The sequence below is a fragment of the Notothenia coriiceps genome, unplaced genomic scaffold, assembly GCF_000735185.1.
Source record: "Notothenia coriiceps isolate Sejong01 unplaced genomic scaffold, NC01 NC01_scaffold00000496, whole genome shotgun sequence".
NCBI lineage: Eukaryota > Metazoa > Chordata > Actinopteri > Perciformes > Nototheniidae > Notothenia > Notothenia coriiceps.
The window spans coordinates 205,346-223,664 of record NW_011333197.1 but is presented as its reverse complement, the minus strand read 5'-3'; the positions used below and the strand labels follow the sequence as shown (position 1 = coordinate 223,664).

Here is an 18,319-nt window from a genome sequence, read left to right as displayed (position 1 = left end):
ATGTAAACAAGGTTACAACAGATAAAAGGTTCTGCTACTAAGTCAAGGATATTTAAAAAGTAGTACCTTATTTACACAGTGACATAAAATCCCACTCATACACAGATTACAGATATTTTTGACCTGTTAAAATATCATCAGGCGTCTTTAATAATTTGACGATGCCTGATGAAGTTGTCTGTTGTATTGAAATGTTGCACAATTAAAATGTATGGGATATTTTAATACAGATTGCTTATATGAAATACGTCATCATAATATCTGAATAAAAATGATAATAATGAATAAATAATAGCAGTAGCAGTATGTGATGCTATTAGATTATAGAAAACAATTATTCTACAGCTTATAATTAAAATAAATAAGTTGCAGTGCATTGAATCATACCTTTCTTTTTCCCTGAAGCAATGCAATAAGTTTCCTAAGTGGTACTTTGATGTCATGATATACATTTTATTATAGATGTAATGAATAGATAAGGATTTCCTTTCCTTTTGGCTTCCTCAGATTTGGGGCAGAACATTGAGGTGGAAAGCAGCATGGAGCGGACGTGCGACTCTCTACTAATGTGCATCGTCACTGTGCTGAGTCATGGCTTGAGGAGTGGGGGGGGGGTCGGGGATGTGCTCCGCAAGCCTTCCAAAGAGGTACATGAAACTCTAATTAGGCGCCTTACCCTACTAGTGTGTGTAGGTGTGTGTGCAGCTGCAGCGAGGGTCATGTGAGCTGGCTGCAAACTCACCCTGCGCTGAACTTGTTTTTAAAAAAGGTTTCACAATTTTTCCTTGCAGCTGCTCTGCCTCCGCCTGTTTTGGGAATTGAACATCAACATAGATTTCCACCGAATACAGCCTCAACCACTAATGATGTCATAAGAGGATGTGAATGTCTTGCTCACGTATGAACAGCATAATGCAACAAGGGCCTGAATATGTGAGACTGCATTAGGCTAGCATTACTTTAAAGATGATTAGCTAGAAGTGGAAAATGAGTGAATGAAAAAATGTACTTACAGCACAGTTTGAAGTCATTGAAGTCCATTGTAGCTCAATTTGATAATGATTTAAAGTAGAACATCTCTATTTAAATGGTGTCTGACCTAGACAGAAACAGGCTGCATCTGGTTGATTGGCTAAGGTAACAGACCTGTGGTTTTTTGTTTTCTATTAAGAGCCATGATCATTTCCCCCGACATATGTAAAGACCTGCCCTTTGGCTCATACATTGGAATGGGGCAATCACTTCACTCCTTGTCGATGCTGTACAATCAAAATAAACATATTAATTATTATGATCTGTTGTTCTCTAGTCACTGCCTCTAAATAATAATTGTGCAGAAGTTACTGTTTTACTCATTTGTGTTTCCTGTTCCTTTCAAAGGAGCCTCTGTTTGCAGCCAGAGTGATTTACGACCTGCTGTTCTTCTTCATGGTCATCATCATAGTCCTCAACCTCATCTTTGGTGTTATCATCGATACCTTTGCTGACCTGAGGAGTGAAAAACAGAAGAAAGAAGAAGTCCTGAAGACTACCTGCTTTATCTGCGGTAAGACTTCTCTGATCTGTTGATACAATTATTTGTCGGCTTCCTAACTAACAATAGTAACCTCGTGAATCTGTTCTTACTACATAGTTCCTGTATCTTTTAACTTTAGATATATTCACAATCATCCCAATAATGTGAATTCAGCTAAATCAACCTATTTTGAGTGTTTTTAATCCGAATCCACAAAAATATTCATATTTCCTTTCATCTCTATACATCTAGCTTTTATTATTTTTGGCACAGCTCTCTTTGCCAAGCAGTCAGCATGTTCTGATCCATCCTCTAACTTCCAAGTGCCAGGATGACTTCTCTAATCCTTAGGGCATCCTGTCTGCCTGGTATAGGTCTGTGCTCTGTTGTTGTAATGACTCTATTGCAACGTTCCTGTGCGTCATTAGCACTCTTCAACAATTAAACTCGTCTCACTAGGTTACTTTAATTCCCAAATTCCCCTCTCTAAACGTTTGATTTCTTGTTGTGATTGTGGTTTGGACTATATAGGTGCATGGTGTTTTTCTTCACTCCCCTACCCTCTCTCCCTCCCCCTGTTTCACTTAGCTGTCGTTCCAAAGAAGGCTGAGTCATGAGAGCTTCCTGCCACTGCTCTGGTCGCCTCCATAATTCATGTCTGTCTCACACACACACATTTTCTCCCACTACCTCACACACACTTCATTTTCAAACCATATGTTTGGGCATCTATACTCATTGCCTATTGTGTGACCCTCTGCATTTCCTTATATGCACATTATATTTGTGAGTGCCTAAAAAAAGGACACCATGCTGCTGAGAATGTGACGGACTGTAAAGTACATATGTGTGAGCCCAAGAAGATGTGCTGTATGTGAGCGTTTGTGCGTGTTGGGTCAGGCTGTCGGGACAAGTGGTAAACATATGGAACGAAAACAGCATTATGTCACCCAGCAAGCCAGCAGCTCCTCTGACTCACTCGTGTTAAAGAAGGCCAGGCCACATGGGGAGCTGCCGTCTCTATGGTTTCCTGAAGAGCCGCAAGGGAACAGGAGATGCAGAGATTAGGAGCCGACCTCTGCATGCTTAAGGGGCTCTCCATCCTCTCCAGCTTGCGTTTATGAGACATCGATCTTTCTCTCAATCTTCCATTAGTTTTAAGGCTTTAAGGTCTGTAGCCAACGATTATGATGTGAACCTCCTGCCATGGTTTCATTTGTACCCGTAGCTAAAATAATTTCTGTTCAGGAAATCAGGCATAAATAATGTCATGTATTTGGATTAAAGTACTCTGTCTTTAAAACACATATTCATTAATTTCACCATAAAGCCTTCTTGATTTTATCATACATGTTTTCACCCTTTTGAGCTTAAAACAATTCCCTTCCCTTCTCTTTGTTCTGATGAATCAGTGCCTTAACTCTCATTATAAAAAAACATATTTAGGTATCAATGTTATTGCATTAGTCATATATTATAAAAGTATTATTGTATGCCTACATGTGTACTATATCCTGACATTAGCCATATTTTCAGTTATTTTGAAATTATTAAAAGACAAGGAAATACAGTTCATGCCCACACAGGATAGAAGAATGCCGTCTGTACAGGGAGGGAACAATGTGACATCTCTCATTTTTGAAGACAGGAAAAGGAATAATAATATCAACAATATTGTTGAAATTTAAAATGAGAGATAAGGCTTTTGTTTTATCTCTGATGTTTTCCCCTTAATTGAGGCAGTATCTATAAAAAAAATCTGTAAAGCAGATTTGGTGGGCTAAATAGGGAAACTTACCCAATATGTAATTTTGTTCTCTTGTTTCTTTTGTAAATGAGACCTTTACACTCAATGACACTTGAATACATGTTTTCATTTACTTTGCATATTTTCTTGTCACCTTCACACTTCGTCACAAAGTTTCATGTTCCCCTCACAAACATCAGAAACTGCTACTCTAGAGGCTGGCCATTTTTTTTTCTTAAAGCTACTTTTCAAACTTTGTGCCATTAAAACATTTGTTATTCCCCCTTTTACAGGTCTGGAGCGGGACAAGTTTGACAACAAGACGGTGACTTTTGAAGAGCACTTCAAAGAGGAGCACAACATGTGGCACTACCTCTTTTTTATTGTGCTGGTAAAAGTTAAAGACTCCACCGAATACACAGGACCCGAGAGCTACGTGGCTGAAATGATCGAGGTGAATGAAAAGCATTGAAACACTCTCAAACAAACACACACTTTTCAGTGCAGGCCTAATGTGTTTAATGAGATCAGGAGCAACAGGATGGTTGTCGACTCTACAGGGAATACAAATAGTAAAAAAACATGTTTTTCAGCACGGAAACTTTTGTCCGGTCCACTAAGTTACTTCACAGCTTGATGCTCTATATTTCGTCCTTGTACATTTTTTATTTGTATGGACATTCTGTGTGCCTGTGCTGCTTCTGTAGATGCTGTTCTGGTGCAGCAATGCAGAATGAATGAACAATCAGATAGGCCTTTACATTTGTGTCACGTTTCTGTTACAGTAACGATGTTAGGTAATGCTTTGGAGTCAGAATGGTAAACCTGTACAGACATGTCTCACACACATTTGAACACTAATGTGTTCCTCTTTTCTTATCTCAACTGACAGACATGCCGCTCATCAAATGTAATCACGCAAACAGACTTGTGCAGGCAAACAGGAAGACAGTAGATGACGTTACATGAGTTTCCATGTAACCCTAAAACTGATCAACGAATGATAAGTATTCGTTGGTCAGTTCGCTGGTATTTCCATTCGTCGTACGGGATTTGCTTGGTCTAAGATCATTCACTCCCCATTGTTACTCCTGTGGCAATATACCATGCAGGCCTATTTCTTCAAAAACAGACTGATGCCATCGTGAAATCAGATTCAAGCCCTTGATTTCCAAATAAGCTCCTGTTTAAAATGACCAATACTTTTTTGACATGACGTAACTTTAACAATTCCTAGTAAATGTACTGAAGTCAGTGGTGTATGTGCTTGGTCGACCACAGGAGCACAACCTGGACTGGTTCCCACGAATGCGAGCCATGTCACTGGTGAGCAGTGATGCAGAGGGGGAGCAAAATGAAATCAGGAACCTGCAGGAGAAGCTGGAGTCCACCATGAGGCTGGTGTGCAACCTGTCAGGACAGCTGACTGAGCTCAAGGAGCAGGTATACAGTGTGACAGTAAATCATGCACGCCCTCAGTTTGTTATACACTAACATTTGAACCTTTTTTCAGATTCATTTAGCCTTTGGTAATGTTTTGACAACCTACACCCTAGTACTGTGGTTACTCACAACCACAAAGCTGTTTAATGAACAAGTATACAGGAAAGGCCATTAAGGACTAGTTACATTTTTATAAATATCAATACAATTACCATTACATTACCACCACAATAATTATTTGAGTATTAAATTATTAGGATGTGGCAATCGATACCTCTGTAAATTGAAAGCCCCTTCCAGCAACCAGTTAGCGTAGCTTAGCTTGAAGAATGGGAAATTGCTAGCCTGACTCGTTCCAAAATAAACAAAACGCGCCTACCAACCACCATAAAGCTACCTAATGTAAAAACCCTGTAAAACTACAATTTTTCGTTTTCCCTGTGCAGATGACGGAGCAGAGGAAGCAGAAGCAACGGATTGGTCTTCTTGGTCATCCTCCTCACATGAACATCAATCCCCAGCAGCCTGCCTGAGGGCCCTTGGGGCCAGTTTCACCAGTGCCTGAGCACTCCTGTCAGTGCACGTCATGTTGGACAGGAGAATGCCAAATGATGTCCGTCTTCAGTATGTATTTAGGTCAATGTCTGACTGTATACTTCACCAGAGACTCCTACAATAAGTGTTTCTACAACATGCGTGCTTCTGAGTGTCTGGGTGAAGCGAAAGTTATTTGAGTATGTTACTCGCGGACTGTAGTGTGGATGTGTCTGTGTGGGCGAAGTGTGCCCCAAGTGCCTCGGGACCTGAGAAGCGAGTCCTGTGGGTTTAGGAGATGAAAACACTGAATTCAGCTTTACTACCCCAAATGCCTTCTGCGTTGTATCATACTAACACCATGCCAAAGGTCAGCCATTGTTCCTGGGGGTGTAATCCTCCCAAGTAGCCTTGTAATGGATGTTTATCATCAGTGGTGCTCCAGCAAACTCATGTCATATGAGGACAAAACCTTCGTGTTTTTAGCATTTAGCTTTTGGCTGATAGGAACATAAATACTTACATGACAGGATTTTCCCAATAAGAATTAACCATTTTGGGATATGTATTTTCTATTTTCTATTTCAAATATGGAGACACACAACACTTGTCCACAATCCCAAAGAGGTCAACATGTTTTTTGCAAAGTTTCATAATCACTTTCACAATATTTTGCAATCTCAAGTACAACTTGTCTTCATTGAAAGGCTCTTACGATTAGAAAGGCTTCTGAGGAGACATTTACATTTGTTAGGAGTACATACTGACCTCTTAGTAACTTTTCTACAATTATAAATGTTGATATAGACCCACTGTAGAGAAGGAGCCAATCATGTGACTGCTTCCCTCTGAAGCTGGCTCCATGTTGTACTGTAGGAATAGAAGTGACATGAAGTCACATCGTACAGTTGAACCAAATGTATAGGATTTTGGGAGAAACGTTGGTTAAATTAGATATTATTCTCTGCACTGAATTATGTAATCTTCCTTTCATTCATTTAGTCCTAAAGCACTGATATTTTCTGTAGCACGCAAATGATTGTTACGTCACTTTGTAAAGACCCACTAAAGAATGACTGTTGGCGTGTCTGAGCATATGTGAGGGGAAAATAGAGAAATCTAATAGATATCATTTTGGAGTGCTGCTTGACCAAACTGAACTTTTATATTAATAGATGGTTTGTGTCTGAAATGAAACATTCCATTGTTGGAGTCTATTTAAATAAACAAGTGTGTAAAATAATCTGTTTCCGAGTGTGAAAGAGTATCTGCATTGATTTGTAAGTCCAGGCAAAGACCAACACATAATTGACAATAAAATGCTTCAGTCAGATGAATGAAGAGCTTCACAGGAAACTGATGGAAGATGAAATCTTATCTGTAGTCTACAAATCAGGAAGTGTCCTTATCTTATAATGAGGACATATGTTGGCATGTTGAGCATCAACAGAGGTTGCACAGTTTTAGTTTAACTTGAACTATTTGGATTTTATCACATCACCGACTGATCATATATGTTTTTCAATTTAGAAACTGACTTTTTTGAAAGACTGACAATATATTATAAATACAGCTTATATCACATAAAGAGAATTTGCTCAACTGAAATGTATTTTTGAAATGGCTTATTGTAACACCTTTAACAACATTACCAATCAAATATATTTGTCATTGGGCTCATTTATTACAGAAACATTTATGAGCAGCTCAAGCTTGTGTCAAATTAATTAAATTAACATTTTATCAGTAAATATAAAAAACTGAATATAGACTTTGTTTAGCTTTATGCTGATACAATTATGGTTACAAAATGATTGAACTAAAACAAAGGTGCCATTGTCGTGATTTTATTAGAATCTAATTAGACTTTCTTCAAGGGGCTTTCCATCGTTGTTTTCCTATATACCATCCTATTTATATTTCATTTACTCAGGAATTCCTGGTTCTCATCCGGCTTTCAGTAATAGACTTATAAAATAATTCTCCAACCACATTATAATTCTGGCTTCAGTAGGTCATTAATCCAAACTAGGTTACCTTCCTTCTGCGGCTCTCAATTTGACAGTAAAAAAAAGGGCCAATCTTCACAATTTACAATTCAGACCATTGTAACTCAAAGTACTGTTTACCTATGACATTTATGAACTGTTTGTGTATCAGTGTAATTAGATTAAAGGTCATTAAGCTGTTATAGGACTGTAATGGTCTAATTCAGGCTGAAAAATGTGTTTGTTACAATTGTTAGTACATAATCAAAGTCTATGCCCACTTCATTATCCTATTATTTTACAGAAGAATATTGTTAATGAGAATTTCTTGAAGACATTTTAGAGTGTAAAGAGATATTATTCTATTGCCCTAAAATGACAAAATTAAGGATTAATCCTGTGTTAATACAACGTTTGATGTTGCAACAAAATGTAGGCCTACTTTCTGATAATCAGCGTTTATGAGAGGGTATGTTTGTGATCAGTGCGTATAGCCTGCAGCAGACAGGTGCAGCCGCCTTGTGCTGGATGAGCTAGATGTGCACGGCGCACTCAGCAGGCTCCTGGTGCCATAAGGAGATCAACGTGACAGCTGGCACCGCCTCATCACAACAAACCCTCTCCACACTATCATACCCTCAAGTACACGTGGTTATCACGCCCTGGACACACTGTTAATACCTCAGCACCTGCCTGCTGCACACTTTTTGATAAAGAATACTTCTGAATGTACTAAATATTAATCTATGCTGAAAGTGTTATCAAATATTATCATGTATTATGTTCTACCAGAACTTAAAAGGAAAATAAATAGTCAGAATCACACAGCGGGGACATTTACAATTTAAAAGCAATTGGACAGTGCAGGCTAAATACAAAGATGCCTACGATTACTAGAGTAGAAGACTAACATTAAAAAAAGAGGCAAGCACACATTAATAAAAGAAAATCAAATGAGTACACATCAATCAAAACAAAAATGAGTAGCAGCACTATAAAATGTAAGTGAACATAATAAAATTAGAGAGTTGGCAACAAGTGACAACAGTAACAGTGTGTTATAAACTGATATTGTTCCTACATAATCAATGAAATGTTGAGTATAAATATGATTGTATTTAAATATTTTAAACATCTATGCATTAGAAAACACTATATGGATTCCATTGTACTTGATGACATAAAGCATTACTGCCGTATAATAAACCTGCAAATGAATAGTATAGGCTATAGACATACTATAGTATTTTTAATGGTGTAACTGTATGTATTTTTGGCGCCATTCCCTCTCGCCTCGTGCTCCAAGCCCATTGAAGTCCTTCACTCTTTCACTGCCAGCACGTTCTCCGAGCAGTGGCGCATGCAGCCTTGTTTCAATACACTTCAGCATGGAGGTACACGGGATCGGATAGGCGCCGCCCTGCGCTCTGACGTAGGCCTCCTGCCGCCCACTGAGACTCCTTATCTGTAGAAAGTGGGCCGTCCCTCCGCCGAGGATACAGCGCCATTTAACACGTGAGCCTCATGTGACAGAGGTAGGTCAGGCGGAGCGGAGAGTCAGAGGGTTTATCTAACTCGTCTCTCTGTCCTCCCTCACTTTCCCAACGCGCCACCAACAGGGTTACCTTCCTTCTGCGGCAGGACCACAGCGTGGACATCGCAGGGACTAACTTGGACCCATCTTCACAAGCAAAATAACCTACACATTAGTACGATTGGTATTAATATAAGAAATTATTACAAATCTTGCACATATTAAAAGGCATTTTAGTGCATTTTCTCTTTTCCAACTTTTTTAACCACGCACAAATAAATTCGTTTTTATTTCTGAGTGCCTCGATTTTACTGCGTAATTGGAATAACAATAATGGAGCGAATTCCCAGCGCACAACCTCCTCCTCTGTCCAAACACCAGGCTGATCTGTCGGACATGCAAGGGTAAGTTATAGTTTGAAAAAATGCTTTCCTTAAACGCACTTGATATGTTATTTATTCTCTACCTTATACTTCACCAAACCATTACCTCATACCTAACCGTTCTGTCTCCGTATGTTTTTAGGATGGATTTCCCGATGTATGTTTATAAACCCAGGCGAGGAATGAAGAGAGGAGAGGAGAGCAAGGTGAGATATTATTTTGCCTTTTACTACCTTGTTACATTTTAACAACATATATTTTTGATAAAGGATCTGATCTGCCTTGCAGTATTTTGGTAGTCCCATAAATGGTTGACCTACTTTCTGCAATGAAATAACTTCTGGAGTCCTCCCTATCGGAGCTTCTAAATATAAAAAAGACTATCACTGTGTGCTCTCAGATAATCTGAATTTAACAATCATGGCAATTTCTTTTATTGCAGGAAACCTACAAGCTGCCTCACAGACTTATTGAGAAGAAAAGGCGTGACCGGATAAACGAGTGCATCGCTCAGTTAAAAGATTTATTACCAGAGCACCTGAAACTCACGGTAAGTTCATGCTGTGGCTGGAAGGGATAATGGGATGCACTGTATTGAGTTGCATGCACCATCGAGTGGCTGTTCAGTGGTATTACATCATGTGTGCGTCAGTAAAGGACAGTCCAAACTGAAAAGAATGTACAAAAGAAGAAGAAACGAAAGAGGATGTCTCCTGTCATTTGTAAATGTTTAAACTTGGGAATTTAAAACTAATATGCAGTCAAAAAACAAAATAACTGCAATAAACCTTATGCTCAGGAATCCATGTTGCTTTTACATATGGCCTCTATAATGTTAAATATCTCTTATTGATTATGTTGTCCTTTATGATTGCTGCTGTAGTGTTTTGGTGATGAGAAAACTAAGAGCATGTGTAGCGGAGCAGTAGAGCATAGACTATGTATTATATAATAGATGAGTATGTGCTGACTGTGTTTGTTTCCGACAGACTCTGGGCCATCTGGAGAAAGCTGTGGTTTTAGAGCTTACACTGAAGCATGTGAAAGCCCTCACATCTCTTCTGGAGCAACAGCAGCAGAAGATCCACGCTCTGCAGAACGGCATGCAAATTGGTAAGCTGCAGATCACTTGCACACAGAAATGCACATGCAGGAGGATGGTGTGTTGAACAGAATGCAAATTATCAAGTTAAATATACAATGACCGAATGCTGAAGAGCTACAGGCTAATAAGTGACTTGGGATATAGTGTTGGCAGTTGGCACCATATCAAACTGCAACAATTCTGACTGTGTTCTCTTGTTGTTTTTACAGAGCACCCGTCTATCAACCAGGAAAAGTCAGAGGAGATGTTCCGCTCTGGTTTCCACATGTGTGCCAAGGAGATGCTTCAGTTTCTTGGCAATCATGAGACGGATGAAGACCTCACGCCATCCCATGTCATCAATCACCTTCACAAGGTAGCCGCAGAGGTGCTGCAAGGTCCGGTCCGACCCCGCACTCCTCTCAGCCCTCAACCCGAGGAGACCCCTGCATACCACCAGCACCAACTGCACAAAGAGATGCCCACCAGCTCACCCCCTAAACCCAGCGAGGGCTATGGGAGGAACTGTGTGCCTGTCATCCAGCGGGCGTACGCTCCAATGAGCAGTGAGCAGAGTGGCAGCGATACGGATACAGACAGCGGCTATGGGGGAGAGCTGGAGAAGAGGCCACACGGACGGCCAGATGTATACGGTCAGGAGAGCCAGCTGAAGCGAGGCCTGGGCGGGACGCAGAACTCCGGCATAAAGCAGGAGGACGAGGAGCCGCAGCACAAACGACCCCGGGTGGAGTCGTCTGAGGATGAGCTGCTCTCAGGTGGAGAATCATCCACATCATCGTCCTCTTGCAGTTACGGCAGTTACATGAACGTGTCCCCTAACCGCCAGCCTCCTCCTCACTCCCTCTGCATGCCTTTCTACCTCATCCCCCCTTCTGCTGCAGCCTACCTGCCAATGCTGGAGAAATGCTGGTACCCCGGGGCTGTGCCCATGCTCTACCCTGGCATGGGAGGCTCTGCATCGTCTATGACAAGTGAAAGACCATCTCCACCTCAGTTTGTGTTGTCTCAGAGGGGAGGTTCTCCAGCCCCAGCCATATCTCAGACCCCCATGGACTCCCCTGCCCTCCTTCAGGCACTAAAGCAGGTACCACCCATCAACCTGGAAACCAAAGACTGAGACATAAGAACAAACAGGAGTGAAGAGACGATTCTGTTCTTGTAACTCGGAGCAGAAACGGCAGTAGGAATGAGAACATGACTGATCCTTCTCATAATCCATTCTCATTCCTGTCCTCTGTTCCTCATCCTGGAGGTCAAACGGCAAACTGGATAAATGATCAGGAAGAGATGGAGGATAGGGCAACATCCGTCCACACTTGGAGGATGTAACGCTCTGTTTGAATGTCAAATGCTCAGTGGTATTAATCAGTGCAAATGTATCTCATGAACTGGACCACACAAACACACAGACACTTGGATGAATGTAAAGAAAGAAATGTTAGATGCTGCTGTGAAAGTAAACGCTGAAGACACCGATGCATCACCCTTGTAGCTGTTGCAATAGAGACACGCCATATTTGTACTTTAGAAAGTGTTGCACCAAATGTTAGCAGTCATTTTTCATCCAAGGTTTGTTGCCTACTCCCTTTAGGTCATCATTATCATAAATGAGAATGCCCTTTAAACCAAACACTATGATGACTGGCCCCATAAGATAATAAAAAAAAGGAGTTTCTTCAAGTGTGCACCGAAGAAAGTACACCCAATGGATGAAGGAACACGCCAACATATGACCACACTGAATGAGAAGTCTTGTTTTTCATTGACAGACCTTTGAGATGGATTTTCTGTAACTATTGTTCATAGACTTCTTGTGCATTTCTATTTTTGATACCTGTTACTGCACTCTGCCCGCTGGAGAAACAGAGGGGGGGCAGAGCGTGGACAATTGTACGTCGTGTACTCAGAACTGTGTACACACTGTAGCACTGTGCTGGACCTGGTCTGCATACACAACATCTGTTTCTGCTCAAGTCAAACCTGGTGTTTGTTCTTGCTTTTGCCTTTTACTTGTGAAAAGCTGATAAATCTAAGATGTTTATTCTCTGTACTTTGTATGAATACTGGATTCAAAAGGAGAGTGGAGAAGAGAAAGTTGAATGTAAACATCTTACCATAAGACTAGTTTTCTATAGAAAGAGGTACTTGAAATGTTATACTTTGGAACCTACATGAAAGATATTTGATGTACATATTTTGTCTATAAATGTTGGTATACATTATATAAGTGTTTTAATAAAGTATTTTTTTTCCTGTGGAAAAACGCTTTGACTATGTATGTGAAAGAGAAGGAGAACATATCAGTGAATAACTGTAATGCAATCTGTTCTTTAACAGCGCCACAACATTCATGTCACAGGGAACACTTATATAATGGCAGATCTGTAGCCCAGCTCTCCTGCTGATTAACCGTCTGCGCCCACTCACACAACAAGTAAATACATGTGAGTGTAAACAGTTTGAGTTAATCACATGAGGCAATGATCAGGATCCATCTGTGGCCTGTAAACAGCCTGGACTGAGAGACATTTTCTCTTTTTTTTTTATCATATGTACGATTTAAAATAAAATGCTATTATCCCAGAATTACAACATCTCACTGTTTTTACACTCCCAGCACTGTAAACGCATACATTGAAAGAAATACAACTTATAATAACAACAACATGTATTGTGTTGTGCAATCACATGTATTATCTATGTGAGTGCACCTACAATCAACAAGGCTTATCTCATGCTGAAGATTTCTACCCAGGTCTCCTGCAACATCATAAACTCATATTATTATTGTTTCCACTATCATTTCTGCGCTGTTGGAGTGTTGTCTACCCTGTTCACATAAACTGAAGGCCATGACATGCATTTTAAATGTCATTAGTTCCTTCTAAACTGATTCTCGAGAAACCCCATTATTCCAGCTAGTTAAACACATTTATACAGTCAAATAATTATTTTAACGCTCATCTCAGTAGTTGGTTACGAGGCATACCATGTAACAGGGGGTTACGTATTGTAACCCTAGTTATATAAGCACAGGCGGAGCCCTCTACTGGACTAATGGGTACTACTCTCTATCATGCTGTGCGTGCTTTCACCTACTGAGTTTACGTAAACCTAGCCGGCCAATCGGGGCGAGCCTACCTGAATGCGCGCGCAGTCCCACAGTATATAAGGCGGCTACGCCTCCCGACTGTCATCCTATCCTATACACTTTTCAGCGAGCGGACTAGGAAAGACAGGGCCCCCAGGTAGAGGGCTCCGCCTGTGCTTATATAACTAGGGTTACAATACGTAACCCCCTGTTATATCCGCCCACTGTACCCATAGAGTCCAGTAGAGGGCGGAGCCCCGATGTATACACGCCCTGTCATCCAACAACATCGACCCACCACACCGTCCCTGACCGGCTTTGGCTAAAAACCATTGCATCCCCACTTCCTCCCATCCCCGAGTGTGCATGGAAAAGACCTGCGCGGAGACTCCGTCTGGAGCCTACCGCGCACCATGTTCCCCAGGTCCCTCAGGAGCATGGGAAACCACAAGTGCACCACGTCCCCCACACTCACACACGGTCCGTGTAGAGTGGGCATGGACAATAGTGAGGAAGGCTCTCCCAGCATGCCTCCAGACTGATTGCGCACCATGTCTCCTGAGTCCCTCAGGAGCATGGGAAAACACAAGTGCTTTATGTCCAGGGGGGGGGGGGGTCAGACACCTGCTGACCCACAACCACCCCCCTTCTCACCAGTCATGTGTTGCCTCGGCAAGCACAGACGACGAGAAGGAGCCAGACATGTCCAGGAGATAATATTTTATGAAGGAGCCTGGCGTAGACCAAGACGCCGCTGTGCATATATCTTCTACACTCACGCCGCTGAATAAGGCTGTTGACACAGCCACAGCCCGTGTAGAATGTGCACGGACCCCAGTGGGGAGGGCTCTCCCCGCCCGTCCATAGGCATGTGTAATGCACTCGCAGAAGCCATCGCTGCTAGGCGGCTTCTTGGAGAGAGCTTTTTCAGCAGCCACACCCATCCCCAAGCACAGCCAGAACAGTTGTTCAGTGCGGCCTAATGGTAGCCGTGCGCTTCACATAGCATGCTAGCGCCCGCACTGGGCAGAGGAGGTGCAACTTAGCCTTCCCTGGCCCCCAACATGGGGTGGAGGATAAAGTCACCTAACTGAATAGCCCTTGATCTGAATGAACGCTTTCTCAGTTACTTTTAAGAGTAAAGGGGGGAAGCGTGCCCTGAGTGTCGCCCCGCTACGGTCACCCGATCAAACCAGGACGCTTGGGTGCACCGCCAGAGGCGTCAACTCAGACACTCTTTTGGCAGAAGTCAAGGCCAAGTAGCAGATGCGTCTTCCATGACAGTGCTTTCAGGAGGAAAGCTCCAGAGGCTCAATATGGTTCTGTGACAGAGCTCGAGCACCAACGGCCAGGTCCCACTGTCGGGCGAGGCGCGCACTACAAGGCGCGCCTCCTGACCCCCTGCAAAAACTGCGTCATAAGCGGCTTGACTGAAGGCTGACCTGCCTCCAAACTCTCTCATGTCAGGACGAGGCTGCTAGGCGTCACCTAATGGTTGAATGACCAAGCCCCGCGTCCACCAGCTACCTGTAAGTAGGTAACGAATAACCCAGCGTCACGACAAAGGCTCTAGACTCCCTTCCTTCACACCATCGCGCGGAACCCGCCACTTTGGCCTGTAACAGGCTGTGGTGGATCCTGCTCTTGCGCCTGGAATAGTCTGAATAACTTCCCGTCAGACAGCCCACCTGTCCAGCCTGCCTCTCAGGAGCCCAAGCCTGGAGAGGTTGGCCCAGAGTGGTTAACGCCCCCTATTGCACCTGTCTTCCTGACAGCGCTCCATAGACCTTGGAATCGCCCAGACTGACCACCATCGTCTGGTGTTAACCCCACGTACCACGGCACCAGGCGGCCGATCTGGGGCCACCAGGATGAGTGACAGCTGTTCCCGCCTCAACCCCCCAGGAGGGGGGGATAAGGTGCAGCGTGAAAGCGTTAAAGCAGCTCCCTTGGTCATGGCTCGAGTGCAAATGCGTCGACCCCGCAAGGTGGTGGTCCACGAGCCCAGGGAGAACCACAGGGCACCAGTTGCTGTCGCCGATTGCGAACAGGTCCACCTCTGCTCTCCCGAACTGAGCCAGACCCTGCTTCACCACCTCCAGGGTGAAGCCTCCATTTCTTCTGGCATGCCGCCTCTTTGACATGAGCTCGGCCCCCCCGTTCTCGACCGTCCCGGGTGTTCGGGCCCTTAGAGACAACCAATCTGTGTCACCCACAGCCNATGAGGGTTCCCAACCAACCAGAATGGTTTAAAGTTAAACTAAGGAAGTAGACGTAACAGATATACCGATAGCAGCACCGTTTGTCCAGCGGCTTAACGGTATACCGATACCGTCCAATCAGGTACCGGTATTGAATTAGTACCGGTTCTCGGTACCCATCCCTAGTCCCCGGTGTGTCCCCGGTGTGTCAGGAGACTCTCAAAGTGATGTCTTCTCTACATCAATGTGTCCCCGGTGTGTCAGGAGACTCTCAAAGTGATGTATTCTCTACATCAATGTGTCCCCGGTGTGTCAGGAGACTCTCAAAGTGATGTCTTCTCTACATCAATGTGTCCCAGTGTGTCAGGAGACTCTCAAAGTGATGTCTTCTCTACATCAATGTGTCCCCGGTGTGTCAGGAGACTCTCAAAGTGACGTCTTCTCTACATGAATGTGTCTCGGTGTGTCCCCGGTGTGTCAGGAGACTCTCAAAGTGATGTCTTCTCTACATCAATGTGTCCCCGGTGTGTCAGGAGAATCTCAAAGTGATGTCTTCTCTACATGAATGTGTCTCGGTGTGTCCCCGGTGTGTCAGGAGACTCTCAAAGTGATGTCTTCTCTACATCAATGTGTCCCCGGTGTGTCAGGAGAATCTCAAAGTGATGTCTTCTCTACATCAATGTGTCTCCGGTGTGTCCCCGTGTGTCCCCGGTGTGTCAGGAGACTCTCAAAGTGATGTCTTCTCTACATCAATGTGTCCCGGTGTGTCAGGAGACTCTCAAAGTGATGTCTTCTCTACATCAATTTGTCCCCGGTGTGTCAGGAGACTCTCAAAGTGATGTCTTCTCTACATCAATGTGTCCCCGGTGTGTCCCCGTGTGTCAGGAGACCCGGTGTGTCCCCGGTGTGTCAGGAGACTCTCAAAGTGATGTCTTCTCTACATCAATGTGTCCCCGGTGTGTCGACTCTCAAAGTGATGTCTTCTCTACATCAATGTGTCTCCGGTTTGTCCCGGTGTGTCCCCGGTGTGTCCCCGGTGTGTCCCGGTGTGTCCCCGGTGTGTCAGGAGACTCTCAAAGTGTCAGGAAATCAAACCCTCTCTTTTCCTCCGTACCCACATCTCTAAAAACGGGGGAACAACAGAGCTGATCCAGATTTGCTGCGTCATGACAACATTAATAAAATGTGGGCGGGCTTTAGACCCACGGGCCAATCAGAAACGTTGCTGTCAGAAACAATGAGTGACAGGAGGAAACAGAAGGAGGTGTTAGGATGGAGTGGGAAAGTGGTTGTAATGGAAATTATGATTATCAGATAATTGAATGCTATGATGTTATATTTAACATATCATTAATACAACTCTGTAAGCCTTACATGTCCAGAGACAGTAGATCTCAGCACTTGATAGGGTCGTCATGGGTCTATTGTGCTCTGATAGGGTCGTCTATTTAACATCAAATGGTCTTTATTATTCCCCAAGAGAAAGGGCAGTTTTTGCACAAATCCCCCAAACCTCCGGGGTTAAGAATGGATTCAAAACGTCTAAGCATGTATTTATTGTAACTGTTAAAAAGCTCTCTCTTCAGTTTGAGCAGTTCCTGTGGAGACATTGCTCTTCATGTTGTTTGCCTCTTTTGCAAAAGATTAAAGAACCAGAAAGACTACTTCATTTCAAGAATGTCCACCACATGGTAAACATCCTCATGATATTTTATATTTACCAGTTTCCGATGAAGCGCGGGTCGCTCTGGTCGATGTTCACGTTAGTTTTTGGATCGACGTAGAATCCGATGAGGACGCCTCCCAAAAGATATCCAGCTGCAGGGCCCAGAGCGCCCATTACATACATGATGGCTGCAGGAGACACAGAGGAAACGCTTTCATACAAATGCTCTTTAGAGGAGGAGACTCTTTATTATTCCCCAAGAGAAAAGGCAGCTTTAGTGCGAATCCCCAAAACTTCTGGGGTTTAGAATCGATTCAAAACGTCTCAAATCGACCCTAAAATGGTTTGTTTCTCTCCAGAAGCAGCTGATGGGCAGTGATCATACCCAGTCAAATCACACAAAATAGTAGTTTTGATATTTATTCTAACGGTTTTCTGTAATGTTTGCTTTTGTGTGTTAACATGTTTGCAATCACATGATATCACTTTTTAAAATATAAAAACGAGCTGATCGTACACTTTTCTACTTTTATACCATTGAGTGCCTTTTGTCTTTCTGACCCGAGGACACACCTTCACACACATCTTCACACACACCTTCACACAGACCTTCACACCTTCACACACACCTTCACACAGACCTTCACACACACTTTCACACAGACCTTCACACACACACACACACCTGCACCCTCGCTGAGCCCCAGGAAGGGAAAAACTCATTAACCTGAACTGGACAAGCGTGTGTGTGTGTGTGTGTGTGTGTGTGTGTGTGTGTGTGTGTGTGTGTGTGTGTGTGTGTGTGTGTGTGTGTGTGTCTGACTGAAGGAAGGGATTAGCTCTTAATTGTTTCTGTGTGTGCATATGCATTAAAATGTTTAATGCTGCTCTCACCCCAGTCACAGTGGCTGTTTTAATTTGAAATGGTGAGATGGAGATAAACTATGTGCTCCTCTACTCTCACTCAGTCTCACACANTATATTGGATTCATGTTACCTAAATGTGTATTTTACGACTGTTAGGTCATGAACCAGTAGTTACAGCCGTAACTATCGTTCTATTTCGTCCCTACTGACCGCCAGAGGCGGTGCTTTAAGCACTGGATGACTT

At 43.1% G+C, this 18,319-nt stretch overlaps 2 protein-coding genes across 2 annotated transcripts in view; both read left to right on the top strand.

The window, feature by feature from the left end:
• LOC104955082 (inositol 1,4,5-trisphosphate receptor type 1) overlaps window positions 1-6,709 on the top strand; it is a 77,495-nt gene extending 70,786 nt beyond the window's left edge. The window contains exons 55-59 of the mRNA XM_010782314.1: window positions 508-647; window positions 1,381-1,546; window positions 3,557-3,717; window positions 4,545-4,706; window positions 5,153-6,709. Of these exons, the coding sequence (XP_010780616.1) occupies window positions 508-647; window positions 1,381-1,546; window positions 3,557-3,717; window positions 4,545-4,706; window positions 5,153-5,239 (716 nt within the window). The 3' untranslated portion in view covers window positions 5,240-6,709. The remainder of the gene's footprint in view (window positions 1-507; window positions 648-1,380; window positions 1,547-3,556; window positions 3,718-4,544; window positions 4,707-5,152) is intronic.
• Window positions 6,710-8,750: 2,041 nt separating this feature from the next.
• LOC104954988 (class E basic helix-loop-helix protein 40) lies at window positions 8,751-12,515 on the top strand. The gene is made up of 5 exons (XM_010782211.1): window positions 8,751-9,166; window positions 9,288-9,351; window positions 9,588-9,695; window positions 10,135-10,258; window positions 10,460-12,515. Exons 1-5 carry the CDS (start codon window positions 9,096-9,098, stop codon window positions 11,365-11,367), a joined length of 1,275 nt encoding a protein of 424 aa, XP_010780513.1. The 5' UTR covers window positions 8,751-9,095; the 3' UTR covers window positions 11,368-12,515.
• The last annotated feature ends 5,804 nt before the right edge of the window (window positions 12,516-18,319 follow it).

Coding starts and splice junctions, on each gene's coding strand:
- LOC104954988 (XM_010782211.1), top strand. CDS start 9,096: ATGGAGCGAATTCCCAGCGCACAACCTCCTCCTCTGTCCAAACACCAG. Junction 9,167..9,287: donor GATCTGTCGGACATGCAAGG/GTAAGTTATAGT, acceptor GTATGTTTTTAG/GATGGATTTCCCGATGTATG. Junction 9,352..9,587: donor AGAGAGGAGAGGAGAGCAAG/GTGAGATATTAT, acceptor CTTTTATTGCAG/GAAACCTACAAGCTGCCTCA.